Source organism: Carcharhinus amblyrhynchos, chromosome 6, assembly GCF_965287045.1.
Source record: "Carcharhinus amblyrhynchos chromosome 6, sCarAmb.v2.hapA, whole genome shotgun sequence".
In the NCBI taxonomy this organism is placed as follows: domain Eukaryota; kingdom Metazoa; phylum Chordata; class Chondrichthyes; order Carcharhiniformes; family Carcharhinidae; genus Carcharhinus; species Carcharhinus amblyrhynchos.
In genome coordinates, this window is record NC_137329.1 from 35,593,890 (window position 1) to 35,612,064 (window position 18,175).

At 39.3% G+C, this 18,175-nt stretch overlaps 1 protein-coding gene across 4 annotated transcripts in view; it reads right to left on the reverse strand.

Annotated features, from left to right (window-relative positions):
• The window catches only part of dennd5a (DENN/MADD domain containing 5A), a 305,895-nt gene that overhangs the window by 13,962 nt on the left and 273,758 nt on the right, over positions 1-18,175 (reverse strand). For 2 of the 4 annotated variants that reach the window (XM_080190208.1, XM_080190207.1), the window contains 5 exons: positions 15,926-16,107; positions 14,824-14,906; positions 10,833-10,956; positions 8,490-8,658; positions 5,064-5,952 (listed from right to left, as the gene is read on the reverse strand). In XM_080190208.1, coding sequence (XP_080046334.1) covers positions 5,769-5,952; positions 8,490-8,658; positions 10,833-10,956; positions 14,824-14,906; positions 15,926-16,107 — 742 coding nt within the window. In that variant the 3' untranslated portion in view covers positions 5,064-5,768. Of the gene's footprint in view, positions 1-5,063; positions 5,953-8,489; positions 8,659-10,832; positions 10,957-14,823; positions 14,907-15,925; positions 16,108-18,175 lie in introns of those variants that run through there. The other 2 variants (XR_013886802.1, XM_080190209.1) reach the window with 1 other exon arrangement.

The following is an 18,175-nucleotide window of genomic DNA, read 5'->3' on the forward strand; positions in this document are numbered from 1 at the left end:
CCCATTCAATGTTGAGATTCACACTACAATAATGGATCATTTTAAGAGGTTTCAGAATATTTGGAACCTGAAATCAAACCTCAAAATGCAGTCAAAATCTTTTGAGGGAAGAGAATTGATGAGGGGGAGAAACAAAGTGATTGAAATAACTTTGAAAATGTAACTAAATGACAGCTTAGTATAAGTTTCATACAGATAGACAAAGAATTATGTCACATCATGGGCTGGATTTTACATCTCCCTGACTCACCCACTACCCCCCCGCCCAATGCATTTATAGGCGAGGGCTTATAAAACAGATCGCCTGCCCATCACCTTTGTGCCCATCCCTGGCCTGTCTCCCATACTGCAGTGGACAGGAATGGTGTCAAGCAGCTTGTTTGTCCTTGGGCCAATTGAGACCCTTATTCCACCTCCACTGCTATATTACATGTGATAGAAGGCGGAGGCAAGGTGGGCAACATAACAGCTTTCGCTACGTGTCCAGAGTCCATCAGAGGCACCTATATCATCAAGATTATATTCCACTTTTAAGTTTCACACCCTCTCCAGTCTGTAAAACTCAGCCACTACCTCCTCCCAACCCATTGCCGGGTCTGCCAGGCAGCCTGCTGCCAGCCTCTCGTGGGATTAGGCCCCCCTCCCTATTGGCATGAATTGTCTGACGGCCTCCGTGTTGTAAGAAGTCTCGCAACACCAGGTTAAAGTCCAACCAGTTTATTTGACAGTAATCCCACAAGCTTTCGGAAACGGTGTTCCTTCTCGAATCAGAACCTTCCACACACCTGATGAAGGAACACCGTTTCCGAAAGCTTGTGGGATTACTATCAAATAAACTGGTTGGATCTTAACCTGGTGTTGTGAACGTCTTACTGTGTTTACCCCAATCCAACGCCAGCATCTCTACATCATGGCCTCTGTGTTGTACAGAGCACTGTAAGTTCATTTAACTAAGCATGGGGGGATAATTTAAATATGTATATCTCCATCTGAATCTGTTTGGTGAGCCTCAGATGCAATTGCCCAGGCTCACTTGGATTTCTGACTTTGCCAGTGAAGGTTCCAACCAGCTGGGATCATAGGTGGTCCTCAGCAATCAGGACTAGGCACGATGGCCTCGTTGGTGGGAAAACGGGAGCTTGGGCACTTGATATTTTTTGGGAAAATCATATCCAATAGATTTGATTTTTTGGCCTAAGGCTAGAATTTTACCGCCGAGCCCACTATGAAATTGGAGCGGGTGAGGGGTGCACCATGGGAAAGTTTGTCGACCTTGGCCGGGTTTCAGGACGAGCGAGGCCACAAAATCCCGCCCTTGGTGTCACTTCAAATAGGCAAATCAACAAATTATTCAAATATTTGATTGATGATATCCTGCATACAACACAAAAGAATTAAGTCAAAAGTGACCAAATTTATAATCTTGGGTAAAATATAATGATTTTGACTTCCAAAATCACTCATAGATCACGTTGTGTTCTATGGTTCAGGATATGCAGAGTACACATTTCAAACCAATATCCACGTATTAAAGTAACATGTAATAGAATAAACAACTGGATTACAGTTGACTTTGTACAAGACTGTACAAATTATATGGTGTTAAAATACACCCTTGAAAACAACAGCAATATTCCCCATGGTCACAACATGTCAATGCTTTTACACACGATACACCTCTTTCACATCATGTTCATCAGGTCTTTTAGTATAATTAATGCAATAATTTAAAAGATTTTTAGTAAAGTAATGATGTACTTTTGTTGGTATCATGTTAAAAAAAGTATATTAATGGTATGTGGACTTCCATTGCTCCTGATAATACTTACAAAATGAAGTTAAAATGAGTACTTATGTATGCTGCTGCAATTTAAATTTTTTGGAATGTAGTTGTTTAAAACAATCCTCTTTTAATTTTCCTTTATAACACCATTCTGTAACTGCAATCTGTAATAATTTCTGTCTAAACTTTTCTGATTTGTCATTTGGGTAATTTGGTTGTTGAAGTCTAACACATAAGGAGATGAGGAAGATTGGAGTGCATGGTCCACCTGTACTTGCCAATGGTTGGTAACAGCAACAGTGGTGGCACAGGGGTAGGATCTGAGTGAATGTGAGTCCAACACAGCCACTCTGGCTGAAGGGAGGTGGGGGTGAACAGTATGTGGAGGGATGAGAAAATGACAAAGGACTCTATCTTGCATAAGGTGACAGAGCGTGCAGCCTATTGGTCTGGCGGCATAAACTTGGTGGCCTATGTTGCAATATGATAAAATGCACCTTTAAAGGAGTACATCTTAAACTGCTGTCAATCATTACCACCTTGGCAGAATATAATGTAATTGTGCCATGACTTGTAGTCAGCCTATTAGTAGCAGGACTAGGAGTATGTCTATGTATAGTAGTCTCCCAGTTAAGTCTATCTGTATGATTTTATTTTCAAACCAAAAACCTACATTATTGTTCTACCAATCCTTCTGTATAATTGGCACATTTATGTTGAAAAGAAGAATGCAACAGCTTGCTACATAGGATTCTCCTTGAAGAGGCCACACATTGCATGGAAGTAATTTTCAGCACACAAAGTTAAAGTTTTGAGGCATCATGACACTCATGCCAGAGATAGGCTCAACTAATCTCGCTCCAAGAATGCACATGGTCTCAGGAAATGCTGCTAGAAGCACAGACATTTCCTTTTGCTGTTCCATAAGTTTGTGGATAGTGATCCACATTCTGCTTATCAGAGATTGAAGTGCAAAAGCCAAGCTATTTCTATTGTCGTATAGACCAAGGGGTGTATCTGGACTAGTAAAAGGAATGCATAAATCATGTGACTGTGCATCTTCAAAATGCTTGATCTCCCTTGAGAACACTTCAGCCTGGTCCTTTATTAGGTTTCTCCACTATCCTTGTGGGAGATCAGAAAATAAGTTAGTGCTGATGTTGAGAGGGGATATAAACTTAACATTGTGAATATCATGACATTTCAGTTACTGGTGGTATCCAAAGAAAATGAGTGTCTGTTCAGTGCCAAGTAGCAGTGCATATCTGACATCTAGGCCAAATTTTTCTGGTCATTCTCACTGGGGACCTCCCCACCACCATCATGGGTTGCCCAGTGGAAGAGGATGCGGACAATGGAAAAACCCATTGGCACTGGCAGGGCAATGGTGGACCACCTCTGTTGCCACAAACATCTGTCGAGGGAGTGGAAGCCACAAACATCTGTCGAGGGAGTGGAAACTCTCGCTCCTGGTGTGTGTGCCACTTCACCGATCGATCTTCAGAGTGTCTTCCAATGGTCAGCATAATTTTTAGCACACTGAGGATTATTTAACAAATGTTGTCCAATTGCAGAATCAGATCTAATGTTGGACACTTTGTGCATATTATAACAATATTATAATTGCAACATAATATTTGGTGTTCAAGAAATATAATGAATGCTATCTGAAGTTCATGGTTTACTGAACACTAAAATTGCTGATAATAAAAGTTGAAAACTTTCATACAACTCAATCATAATGGTTAATCTCTTTCAGTTCTGTTACATTTTGGAATGTAATTATTGTGTGGAAACTCACTTTCAATATCCACAAGGAAGAATAATGGTAGAATTCACTAGTAGCAACTTCGCTCTCCAACAATTTTAGTATCAGACTTCTAAAACAAAGCAAGGAAAGAGAGAGAGAGAGAAAGCAAGCGAGGGAAGTGTTTCTATTCAACCTGTCAATAGAGATAGCTGGACCTTGCTTTTCTTTATGAATACCAGCAACTCCCAGTTAGTTAAATAGCACTTGCTTGTCATCGATTCCCAGCCAGTACCAATACCTGGACACAGAACCTTACCAATTCCACACCACCATGTCTGCTTAAGAATCCAAAAGGTGGATGTTGCACTGCTCCTTCCCACTATTTGTTAGTTGATAAAATGATTTTTGAAGCAGCAGGAAAGGCTACATCATTACAAATGGCTAATAGGTCATTTTGCTATCTTGTGTATAAGAAGTAGAGGTTAGCCTATATTTATTTTACAATGTTTAAAAGTATGCCAGGGAAGCATTCTGGATGGTAATTGGGACTGTCTGGGGGAGAAAATACTGAGGTCGGACACTGCAAAATAAAAAATTTCACAAGAATGTTAGTGAGGATGCGGATGCAGCCCAGTTTACATAAACATTATTTGTAACTGGATGAATTGATGAGAACTTTGCCAGCTTATTCTAAATTATAACTGTGATTATTTCTACAACAAAAGAGATCTGAAAATTTTTGAATAAACATTCATTGTAGCCTTATTATTCGCCATGTGGACAGAGCACCAATAATCTTTGCAGTACAATTCTACATTGATGATGAAGAAAAGGTAAATCTAAATAGGTGGGTAAAGGGATACCTAAAACTACAAAGAAAAGCATTTATCATGTCCTTAAATACTAAAATATAACCAAAAACTTTGAATATAAAGGTGATAACACATTGGGTGGAATTTCCTCCTTTGTTCCCTAGGCTACAGATTACACTGTAATAGGTTGTAGCAGTCAATGCACTGAACATCAGTACTCATGCATGCACACACAAAAATTGAGTTGTCAATATACAATCTTTTGCAATACATTGTAGGATGAATTAGTCTACGCCATTAGCATGAATCGGCAGCTGATTTTTATCCACAGCTATTCTAATTTTCCATTAATATGGAAAATATTGACAAGATTTTTAATTTCAAACCAAGTGAAAACAACAGCAAGACTAAGAAACATGTCTCTGAAAATGGTCTGAAATATCGTTCTGTGAACTTCAATGAAAAAAAAATTGGGCAAAGTTAAAAAACGAATGCCAATATGGTACATGCCCATCATGAAAATGACACAAACCAGTTACACATTCCTTATTCTTGAACCTTACCCCCAATAAGCAAATTCTCTTCAAAGATAATATTTCCCATAGAGACTTCATAGGAACAAATATCAAAGGAACATGTTTAACTACAGGCAATCAAATCCCAACTTTATGGGATTTGATTGCCTGTAGAAAACAAATGAAAAGCAATTAAGAAGGGATGAGGAAAAATTGATTTTTAGCAAAAGGAAATACAAATGAGTGTATTTTCTTAGAGCAATATCAGTCTCTTAGCTTTAACCCTCAACATTTGAAAAAAATACTACCTACTCTCCAATTAAATTTACAAGAATACTGTTTGTGTATGTTCATATATTATATATATTACACACACACACACACACACACACACACACACACACACATATATATTCTTACAAACATATGTACATTTTTTAAAGCAGCTACAAAGTAAATGCTGTGCACAATTCAGTGCACTGACTATATGTACACTTCTTAAAAATTCAGACACTATTTAAACTGCAAGTTAACAGTGCAAGTATTGACCATCTGCAGAAAAATAAAACAAACTTAATACTTTTTACTTTCTTTAGAAAAACAAACTTGAAACAAGCATCGTTCTTGAACAGGCTGCGCATTACCGTACAACCAAGCAAACTTACCAACACAGTTGACAGTAAACATTAAAAATTGGAGTGTATGCACATTCTTTCAAACCTTTGAATAGCCTGGAGTGATCTCAGGTAAAGGTTCAAAAAGGCTCACTGCACATACTATATGGCAAATAGTTCCTGCAACTTCAAAATAAGTTGCTGAATTCCAATATTGCATTCATTTTTAATTTCAAAATTTGCATCATGTATGCACCATTTCTACACTCTTCTGATGGATGCTGGTGATTGGCTTTAAATATCAATTCCTTTGACCAGTGATGTCTCGAGCGTGATATTAAATTCCTGCAAGGTTTGCAGTACGCGAATTAAGGAGTTAACTAGGGTGTGGTCTTTAATTAGAGCTATGTCTTCATACATCTGAGCAATGATGGGGCAGTCAGCAAGCAGCGCAATCCAGTGATGCAAGAGATGATCCCTGTCAAATTAAAAAAGACAAAGATGGATCAATCCATTTAATCAATTGTCGGAATGAGGTGCAACTGCAAAGTACAGTATTGTGATTTTAAAGTATCAGATTAGCACAAGTAGAAATAAAAAGGACACATTCAGTGTGACTGAGATGCAAACATTTATCACATATACCTGTACAAAACCAAGTGACATACGTGCATTTGATCAGCCAGAGAGACAAATATAAGATTGGTATGGCACTGTATTTAATTAAGTGATATGTTTTGAATATTTGTGAAATATTTGAAGGGAATTTAAACGTTTTATAGGCCTTTTATTCTCCAATTGGTACAATAGGTCTTGGAGACTTAGACAACTAGTACAGCAACTCTGATATCTAAACAAAGCAGTCAGTGTCAGAGACAACGGGCACCTTGTTAGAAATTTCCTCTCCCAAAATAAAGTTTCTTTGTGTCATGTCCTTTTTTATAAGAACAAAGTGTAAAAAATTCCCAAAGCTTGCTACTTCGGGGTTGTGCACAATTAATGTAAATAAATTCAAAAATTGCTCAATAAGATTTAAAGGAAAAAAACTGGTAACAATATTGAACACAGGAGTGTGGTATGCTCACATTAAACATTTCACAGAATCAAAGAATTCCAACAGCGCAGGAGGAGGCCATTTGGCCCATCGAGTTTACACTGACCTACCGAAGAGCATCCCACCCAGGCCCACCCCTCCACCTGATCTCCGCAACCTAGCACATCCACCATAGCTAATCCACCTAATCTTCACACTGGGGGAAATTAAACCCTGGCTAATCCACCTAATCGTCACATCTTTGGACCATGGGAGGAAACTGGAGCATCTGAAGGAAACCCACACAGATACAGGCAGAATGAGTCAACTTCGCACAGATAATGACCCGAGGTCAGAATTCAACCAAGGTTCCTGGAGCTGTGCAGCAGTAGTACTAACCACTGTGCCACCATGCTGCACTTTGTATATGTATTTAATTTTTTGGGAATTTCTATTTAAATAACATTTGTTATTGGATCAGTAGCAACTCCTGCACATTTATATGTTTAAGCAATTTAAGCATTGTTGTCTGTATATCCTTCAATGTCCCAGCTCTGTTTTATTTGATATTACCTATCTGATTATAGTCAAAGGGCTAAATTTTCCATTTTTTCTTCTAAGTGCTGGCTCAGGCAAGAAAAGTGACATTGAGCATGCAAATTGCACAGCTGGCTTTCCTCTCTATGCTCTCCAGCACCTAGAAAAGAAAAATGCTGGAGACAGGTACTACGTCATCACGCTTTAAATGGGTGCCCAGATCTCCAGTACTCAAAATAGAAACACAGACCCTCTCCCCACGCGTATAGGGTACACTCCCCTGCGCAGACAGGGAAACATTCTCTCCATGTGCATGGGGGAAGCCCCCCACCCCACCCCACCATGGTGAATCACCCCCCCACAGCACTGACCTTTGGCACTGTCCCCAGCACTGGGAGGGGCAGTGCCAGAGCCAAGGCACCGCCAAAGCATGTCCCTCTTGCCTGGGGCTATACTTACCTGCACATCCATGGTGTGGTCTCTTTGCCAGGTTCCCATTGATCCAGACCTGTTGAAAATCTTGTCGATGCTGGGAAACCCAATGAGGGGGAACAAGTCAGAGGGAAAGTTTGCTAGTGATATTTAATTGTTTTTAAATTAGGTTCCAACCTTCCCGGACAGGAACCTCACAATGAAGGGCGAGGATGATCTCCTTAGTGAAAATCATGCTTTTCTCCCCTTGCGGGATTTTGCACTCGTCATTTGCCAGGCGCAAAACCCCCTGGCTAAAGTATCTCTAGCAATGCTTCCCTTCCTATCTCACAATATTGCCTCTGGAGTTCCCAAGCACCACCCTCGTTTCCCTCATGTTCTTTAACAACATACTTTCCCTCATCGATATTCTCTAGATGAGAGTCAACTTCCATATGCTTTTTTGATGCCTGCCGCTTACTGTAGTTTCATCTCTTTGCCACTTCATCCAACCCCTCATTTGTTTCTGTGCAGTCAGATTGCTGATCTGGCATGAAGGATGGGAATCTCCGGTCAAGCTTGCCCCAAAACTGGAAAATCCCACCCATGATTGATGGGCCTTCCCATGGTCTGCCCCTCGCCTGCTCCAATAAGTCTTAACTTGCTCCAACTGAGCAATATGTGAAAATCGAACTCATTGGCCAGAATTCACCGGCCGTTCATGCCACTGAAGTTCGTCGGTCCCACGAGCAGCGCATCCCTGCCCACGTGTTGTGCTGGCATAGGGCAACATCAAGGGGAAATCCCATTGACATTGGCGGGACCAGAGAATCCCACCACTACTGAGCATCGTACTGCCTTCCACTGCCAGGAAACACGTGGCAGGGAGGCCAGAAAATCTCGTCCATTATTTTCAGCTCCACCATAAGCTCAAAGTATATAAGTTAGCTAGTTTAAAACAACTATACTAGGCTATGTCGGTTTAAGTAATAATTTGTTTTCTCCTGTACAGAAAATTAAAGCAATTTTATTACCTTGCTCCTAGACACACCAGAAGTTGAAATTTCCCATCCTTTCCAATATTCCTGGGGGCACCATTTATAGCAGCAACAAACTTACAAAACTTCTTGGCCCTTGTTTGCCAGTTCTCTTCCTGGGTAAGTTCTGTGCGTTCCAAGCTCTCAAAGTACACATAGGCTTTTTCTGAAGAAAATAAAATACAAATCACACAATCTTGGTTACATGTTATTATTATGCAAATAAACTGTCCCCTAGTCCTTAGCCATAAACAATGGGCTGTATTTTGCCATCCTGACACGGGGCAAACATTTTTCAGGCACTCCAAAATGGAGGAGGTAGGGACTTTAAATTTAAATCAACTTCCTGTCAACTCTCATTTGGATCAACTTGTAAATTGTGGTGCTTAGTAACCCAACATGCACTCAAAGTGTCATTTGGTTCAGCCATTTACATGCTTGTTCAATTTTGGATGTCTGAGATTAATTTGGGGTGGCACAGTGGCACTGTGGTTAGCATTGCTGCCTCACAGCTCTAGGGACCTGGGTTCAATTCCTGGCTTGGATCGCTGTGTGCAGTGTTTGCACATATTCCCCGTGTCTGTGTGGGTTTCCTCCTGGTGCTCTGGTTTCCTTCCACATCAAAGATATGCAGGTTAGGTTGATTGGCTGTGCTAAATTGCCCCTTTGTGTCCCGGTATGCGTAGATTACAGGGATCGGCAAAGTAAATATGCGGGGTGATGGGAATAGGGCCTGGGTGGGATTGTTGTCAGTGCAGACTCGATGGGCCAACTGGCCTCCTTCTGCACTGTAGCGTTTGTATGATTCTACGATATCTTCAGCAAGACAGGTAGGATCCTAAAACCTGTGTGAAACCCGTAAGCTTGTGAACTTTGGGGGAAGTCAGTTGTGAAATGGGGAACCATTGTCAGATAAGATCTTACCAACTCTCAAATGTCATAATAAAATGCTGTACAAGTTAATAATGTTTTTAATACAGCGATTGATCATAAGGTTATGTCTTTAAAACATAAATGATTATTAAATTGGCCATTATTGTACAAGTATTCACATGCATTGGAGTACTCTTTCCAGTGCTCTTTTGCAGTTAACAGTATGAAAAATCTTACATTGTGTCACCTGGACATTGTTTTTGTTTGCCCCTTTAACAGACGTTTGTTGCCCCTTTAAAATAGCTGAACAGATGTCTGATTTCTTTGATTGAAAGCACATCTGTTGAACCTCTGAGAAAATGAGCAGATGGCAATTTCGTCATGCAGCTTTAGAGGCACTAGTGTACTGAACTCTCAAGGACTTTTTTGTCCCATTATCAATGCTTTGCTGAGCTTCACTAATAGGGTTAGCTTTGCAGGGGTTGTTTACACAGCTGTGGAGGGGATAGCAAACTTAGTGACAGTTTCTGAGTAGTTAATAGAATCAAAATTCTTTGCAGAGGTCTTTAAATGGTAACTAGTTTTGACAGATTTATGAGCAAATGGAGTTTTGTTTGGTGTATATTTAATTGCGCTTCTAAGAGGAGCATTTTTTCAGCTGGAGTTTGAATATCTTTTTTTTTAAATTCATTAGCATTTCAAAAACTTCCTGGGCTTATTATAGGGCTCATGAGTTGTGTCCCTGTGGATACTGTGTGAGTGTGTATGGAGGATGCATGCGTGTTGTAGAAGGGGACATGGAGATATGGGGGAAGTATGGAAAATATGAGGTTGTTTGTAGAGGGCAGGGATGTATACAGGAGGCATGCGAGTGGCTTTGGACTAGGGGTCTGAACTGTCATCCACAGAGCTGAGCCAATGTTTCAATAAATGGAGATGGCCTGTTAATCTGCTGGCCTCATTCCCATATTGGGAGGTAGCAGTCTGACTTTAGGCCATCCCTAACTTCCTGGGCTGAAAATTACATGTGTGCACATATTCATTCATAACTTGAAAACATAATGTTAGGTAATGGCCCAACCATCCCAAGCCAATGATGAATATCCAGCCCAATATTCATGCCTAATTTGGATTGTTTTAATTCATCCTGCTAAGTAGAGTTTAAATATTTTAAAATACTAGTTCAGTGGCCAAGCAACTGGGTATTCATCCATAAAATTACACCTCTTCAGCTAAAACTAAAACAAATGCATCAACCAATGAGACCAAGCATAAGGATGTGAAATGGCATGGAATTCCATGCCATTAATGGAATTAATCCAACTGACAGATGTCTCTCTCTGAAAAGTTACTTAAGTATGTTTCCATGACTAATTGTTACCAGAATACACTCTTCCATTTAGTCTCATGTATCATTACGAATAAAATCATAATATGTTACCAAAAAACTACAAATCTCATATTTACCCATAAAGTCCCAAATGAAAATGCTTTTGAAGAGTCGAGGGGACTTGAATCCATGATGGAACACCTGTTCTAAAGCTGACACAAGTCCATTTTCTCCACAGAGCAGTAACATAAGACTTCCCCTCTATAGTATAATATAAAATAAAATATGTTGTAGTATACTTTTTAAGGACTTGCATTGAGATCAATTCACTAACTTAAGTGGTGGATTATAGAAAATAAATAACATTTGTGACCTATAAAAGAGATTGGGCAGAATTCTTATTGAGTTGACCTGCAGGAAGCAGGTTGATCAGGTGGAGGTAGAGGTGGGAGTGTACCTGTCCTTCAGGATTCCTTCTTGTACTGTGGAATTTTAATTGATGTGAAAAAGTCAGTGGGGTTGAGGTCCAGGACACATGGGAAACCATAGCTGCAAAGGCTTCTTCGGCAGGCACCTAGTTCCAGGAGGCAGATGTGAAGGCACTTGCTTCATGAATCCACTATAATTTTGCCTCGAGGAAACTACCAGAACACCAGAAATTTGTGAACCCCAGTATATAACAGTTAAATTTCAGAAGTAGAATGACAATAAAACACATGACCTTATTATCATATTTAAAATTCAAACCTGCCTCCTTGGATGCTTTGTTCACCCATACACTTTGTGGCTTCAGTTACCGAAAAAGGATAGGTTGAAGTCGGGTTTAGGTAGGAAACAGATTTCTGAGATGTTGTGCATCCTCTTCCCTTCCCACCCAAACCCATTTTCTTTTCTCTCCCCAGGTTAAAATTGGAATTCTAAAATCCTGCACAGAAGCAGACTATTATCCCCTCAAGTTTATACTAGCTTTCTGCTAGGCCATTCCACTTTACGCAATTCTCTTTGAAAGCCACAATTAAATCTGCTGCCACCACACTCTCAAGCAGTGCATTCCAGACCCTAACCACCTCATAGCGCCAAGGACCCAGGTTCAATTCCAGCCTTGGGTGACTATCTGAGTGGGCTTCCGGTTTCCACCCGCAGTCCAATGATGTACAGATTAAGTGGACTGGTCATGCTAAATTGCCCCTTCATGTCCCAGGATGTGTGGGTTTAGGGGAATTAGTGGGATAAATATATGGGGTTACAGTGATAGGACTTGGGTAGGATGCTCTGTCGAAGAGGCCAATGCAGGCTCGATAAACTGAATAGCCTCTTTCTGCACTTTAGGGATTCTATGATTCTCTAAAAATTATTTTCTCATGTTGCCTTTGTTCTCTTGGCAATCACCTTTAATCTGTATATTTTAATTCTCGATCCCCCTGCCAAAGAGAAGTTTCTCCCTATCTATATAGTTGAGACCACTCATGAATATGAACAACTCTATTAAATCTCCTCTCAACCTCGTCTTCGCCAAGGAGAACAGCCACGGATTCTCCAAGCAACTCTCTCTGCTACATCAAGAAAAGTTAGTTAAACATGATTTAACATAATAAATCCATGCTGACTTTCCTTAATTAATAATCAAGTGACTAATTGTCTAGATTGTCAATTCCTCCCAAGGTTAAACTGATTGGCCCATACTTGCTTAATTTGAAAAAGGGTGTAACATTTGCAATTCCCCATTTTTTGCACCACCTTCAATTTCCACCCTCACTTCCCTCAGCATCTTCAGGTGTAAAAAATGCTTTGACATAGGGTCACTTAGACTCAAAACATCAGCTCTTTTCTCTCCTTACAGATGCTGCCAGATCTGTTGAGATTTTCTAGCATTTTCTCTTTTGGATCCAGTTCTGGTGACTTCACTTATTTTTTTTTACTGTCAGCCCATCCAATATCTCAATTACCTTCTCCTTCAATGTGACTTTTGCAGTATCTCTTTCCTTGGCAAATATAGGTGCAAAGCACTAATTTGGTACCTTAGCCACACCTTCTGCCTCTTGGAGCGATCCCTTTTTTGGTTCCTAATCAGACTCACTCCTCCTCTTACAATCCTTTCATTAGTTATATACCCATGAAAGACTTTTAAATTCCCTTTTATGTTAGCTGCTAGTTTCTTCTTATACTCTCTCTTCACTGTTCTCATTTCCCTTCTATTGTCAGCCTGACTCTATGTTAACTTGACAGATGTCATATGCTCCCTTTGTGCTGCTTCATCTTACTTTCCATCTCTTTTATCATCCCAGGAGCTCTGGTTTTGCTTGCAATATCTTTCCCATTGTAGGAATATACCATATCCAAAATTCTTCTCTTTAAATTATTATGTTACAATTGTGTCCGACAATCAATCCTTCATACCAATTTACCTGGGATATGTCTGCTCTGAACTCTTTGAAATTGGGCCTCCTCCAATTAAATTATTCTTATTGTTCCTGGTCTTTTCCCACAACTGATCTCAGCCTTACAATTCTATGATCAATGTTCTCTAACACAGTTCTTTCACTAACACTTGATCCACTTGCCCCACTTCATTCCCTGAAGCAAATCCAGCAATAATTCTTTCCTTATTGGGCCAGAAATATAATGTTCAAGAAAATTCTCCTGAACACATTTCAGAAACTGTCTTCCTCTCTGCCTGTTATACTATGACTATCAGTCTATGGAACATTAGGAAAAGGGAAGTCTGCTGTTATCAACATGCTATAGCTGTCATATCTCTGAGTAATTTCCCTGCAAATTTGTTCCTAAATATCTTTCCCCCTTACTGCCTCCATTATGTTACCAATTGTGGGAAGATTTGGGATATGCATGCTCTATTGCATCAAGTGGGATTTCCCATAACACAAGTGTCAAGTAGAATATATTTTGTGTGGTACAAAAGTTTTAATAATGTGTGTTGCAGTTAAGCCATGTGCATCAATCTTAAAAAATGGTCAATTAACTCAAAAGAAAACTTAAACAATGCTACCATATAAGGTAATCCATTTTGGTAGAAGAAACAGGCATGCAGAGTATTTCCCAAATGGTAAGAAATTAGAAAGCATACAGGGGACCTAGGTATCCTTGTTCACAAGTCACTGAAGGCTAGCATGCAGATGCAGCAAACTATTAGGAAGCCTTTATTGCAAGAGGATTTGATTGCAGGAATAACGAGGTCTTGCTTCAATTGTATAGAAGCTTGGTTAGTCCACACCTGGAGTACTGTGTTTAGTTTTGATCCCCTTATCTCAAAGGATATTATTGCCATAGAGGGAGTGCAACAAAGGTTCACGGAGATGGTGCGACTGTCTCATGAAGAAAGATTGGACAAACTGGGCCTGTATTCTCTAGAGTTTTGAAGAATGGCAGGTGATTACATTGAAAACTATAAAAGACTTTAAGGGCAGCATGATGGCACGGTGTCAGCACTGCTGCCTCACAATGCCAGAGACTGAGGTTCGATTCAGGTTCTGGGTGACTGTGTGGAGGTGGACCTGGGTAAGATGCTCTGCAGGAGAGTTGGTGAAGACTCAATGGGCCGAATGGCCTCCTTCTGTTCTGTAAGGATTCTATGGAATAGACGAGTTTATTCTTTGGTCTAGAGCCAGAGGCACAATATCAAAATAAAAGGGGTGCCACTTAGGATAAGATGAGGAGAAATCTTTTTACACAAGATGTTGTGAATCTTTGGAATTCTCTACCCCAGAGGGCCGTGGAAGCTCGGTCACTGTGCATATTTAAAGCAGAGATTGATAGATTTCTGATTAACAATAATATAACAGGGTAGTGGGCACAAAAGGCATTCAAATGTCCAATCAGCCATGATCGTATTAATGGTGGAGCAGACTCGTTGGGCTGAATGATCTACTCCTGTTCTCATGTTGTTAAGTATCTCAAAATCATAATCAGTAAAGTTGTCAATTTAAACAGTGCTATATTGTGAAAACTTTGATTGCATGTGAAAATGGTGAAAGTATTCTCTGCAAGAATAAGCTGCTTTTGAAATAAAATTTCAATATGGTGAGTTGCCCAAATGGGCAGTATCAAGCTTCCATTATTCCGTAAGTACCAACTTTCATTTAATTATTTAAATACCAGCTTTTTTTTTACCTCCTTCTCAGGCTTATGAAAGTGTTTGACGATCCCATTAATAGCTTCACCAACAGATTCTTGTATCTGGCCAGTATTTAGCTCTGCAACAATAAAATAATCCCTTCAGAATATGTTCTACTCATTCTCTGTTAAATTTTCAAATGTGATCCCATGAGTACGGTGTGTTAAGATGATCAACTAAGAAATAGAGACAAATTTAATAAATGGAAAGACACCAGAGTAATGCAGGTTTTCAGCCCTACAAATATGATCATTTGTTGCTCAGAAAGTAATCAGTTCATATTGTCAAGTCAAAAGAATAAACAGGAGATAATCCAGGGCCTCTGCAAAGCTACATGTATGAGATTGATCAGAACTGTGAAACAGTTTATCTCAACTCTGTGACTCCTGCCCAGACATAGATACGCTACCATTAACCAGATCTACCACCTTCAACATCCACTCCCTCTATCACCAATGCACAGTGGCAGCAGTGCCTACCATTTACAAGATTCATTGTAGCAACTCACCAATGTTCATTCAACAGTGCCTTCCAAACCTGCAACCTCAACCACCTGGAAGGACAAGGACAGCAAATGCATGCAAACACTACCACCTGTAAGTTCCCCACCAAGCCACACACATTCCTGACTTGAAACTATAATCGCTGTTCCTTCAGTGTCGGTTGGTCAAAATACTGAAATTCCCTTCCTAACAGCACTGTAGATATACTTAAACCACATGGATAGCAATAGTTCATGAAACTGGCTCATCATCACCTTCTCAAGGGCAATTAGGGTTTGGGCAATAAAAGTGCTGATTTAGCCAATGACACCCACACCCTATGGAAGAACAAAAGTCAATACATTCTAGAATACCCAAATCTTGTGTTTCTAGGGATTCCACTCCATTATAATGTGCAGTAGATTTCATAGCACTCATGGCAGTATGCAGATTTTGCACAATGGAGATTTTAAAAAGTGTTTTCCACCCAAACTTCTAATAATACTAATAGTGTTTGCTGCTAAAACACATACCTAGTTGAGGAATAAAAAATATTTTTCCTTTTGTTGTGGTTTAATTCCCTATTTTACCTATTACAAATCCCGTCTTTACTCACTTTGTCTACTGGTAGGAGTTATATTGACAAATCTTCTGATCATACTTGGAGATTGCTGCATTGGGGGTGTCCGACAGTGACGCTCATCAGTTTCTTGAATGGATGATGCAAGTTCTCCAACCAGGATCCTTTCCAGGCTCCCATCGTCCACCCCCTTTCCCAACCACCTACCACATGGAAACCTGGCAACAGAATAAACAAAATTGGATCCATTTGTAGAGCTGACAAATAAATATACACCTCTTGAAGACATTTCTTTTTCACCAATAGCAGCAGTTCATAATTACCTGAACTATCTGGCTGTTCTTTGTATCAATACACATTAGTAGACTATTCACGTAGAGGAACTTAGTTCAATAGAGCCTTATCTTACATGATATCGTCACATGCCCTTCCAACATGCATCACGGAATAGTTATCAGAGTAGGAGCTCTGGCCTACAATGGTTTTATCAACTGAGTTATCAGGTGAATCCTAGTTCAACTATTTGATATAAAGCACCATTTAAGGTTATATTATCCCAGACAGAAATTATATTGTAAGATTTTTCATCACCTTTCTTGTACTACAAAAGATTATGAATAGTTGCTTAATAAAGGCTCTCTCTCCTCTTACCCAACAATCCATACCTCCCTATAGTGAGCAATCTGCAAAAGCTACGTGTGCCCGGTTCTGCAAACCCTTATTTTGCCTTGAGCACAGTAATACTTCAATGCATTTACATATAAGGAATAATTTTTATTTTGTGCCTCATGAATTTCTGATTTATAGCTGACACTGGAATATTACTTGTATCCTGTATAGTGAAGACAGATGCAAAATATCTGTTCAATTCATCTGCCAACTCCTTGTTTTCAATTTTCCAGACTCACTTTCTATGAGGCCAATGCTCACACTGTTAACATTTTTCTTTTTAAATTATTGATAAAAACACTTACTATCTGTTTTTATATTTTTGGCTAGCTCTTTTGTACTCAAAAGATCCCCCCTTACCAATCTTTGAGTCATCTTTTATGTTCTTTATATGTTGTCCAATCTTCTGACCTGGCACCAGTCTTTGCACAATTCTATACTTCATGTTTAAATCTGATACTACCTTTAACCTTACTGGTTATCCATAGATGGTGGGGCCATCTCTTGGACGTTTTCTTCCTCGTAGAAATGTATTTATTCTATGCAAGCTGAAATAGCCCCTTAAGTGCTTGCCACTGCATCTCTAGTCACCTTTCCCTTAACCTGATTTGAAAATTCATTTTACCTAGCTCTGCTTTCATGCCCTCATAATTGTCCTCATATAAGTTTAAAAACAGTCTCACACCCACTCCTCTTTTCCTCAAACAGACTGTAAAATTTGATCAAATTATGATGGTTACTACTCAGGAGCACCTTTACTACGAGATAATTAATTACTCCCATCTTGTTGTACAACAGCAGGTCTAATATAGCCTGTTCTCTCATTAGAACATGCTGTTCTAAGAAAGTATCCCAGAAACACTCGAACATCTCATCTAGTAGAATTTGGAACCCACAACCAACTGACTCAGAGGGAAGAATCCATTCAGATAAGCCATCATGGACACAAATGGAGTTGCCAATGAGAACAGTTGCACTAAGATTGAAAACATGCTAAACTTTATTGATCTACCATTGATATTGAAAAATATAACAAATGTTATCCAAAAAGGGTGGGGCTATAGAGGGCAAAAACATCCTTCTTTGCATGCTCTAGCTGTGTATTTTTGGCTCACTTTATTTCTGTTCTATCTTATGTATCCCTCATGTGCATTTATACTTGCACATCCAATCACTTGTCAATCAATAATATTATTATGCTATGATTCTCATTATTATTCCCTTCACATGGCAATTCAACACGAAAACTTCAAATCTGAAATGCAGGACATTAATTTGCAAATATAAAGAAGAAAATGCAAGTTTCTGACAAATCCTTTCTGGCAAGTAAAAATCAGGTTAACGAAGTGCTAACATCACTACCAGATGTCTCTAATTTCATGTCATTTATAAAATAACCAGCAATAATTAGAGGTATAAAATATTTAATTTTTCACTTTTGATAGTTTAAATCAAGATCTTAAAGATTTTGTTTTTGCTTCCATGAATATAGTATTATAATAATTCAAATGTGTAATATGGATTGTGTTGTCATTATTGTTGAACAGCCATAAACAATTTGAACAGGAATTGTTACTGTTAGTGATCAAAAGCTTGCATGAATTGCTCTTAAAATGC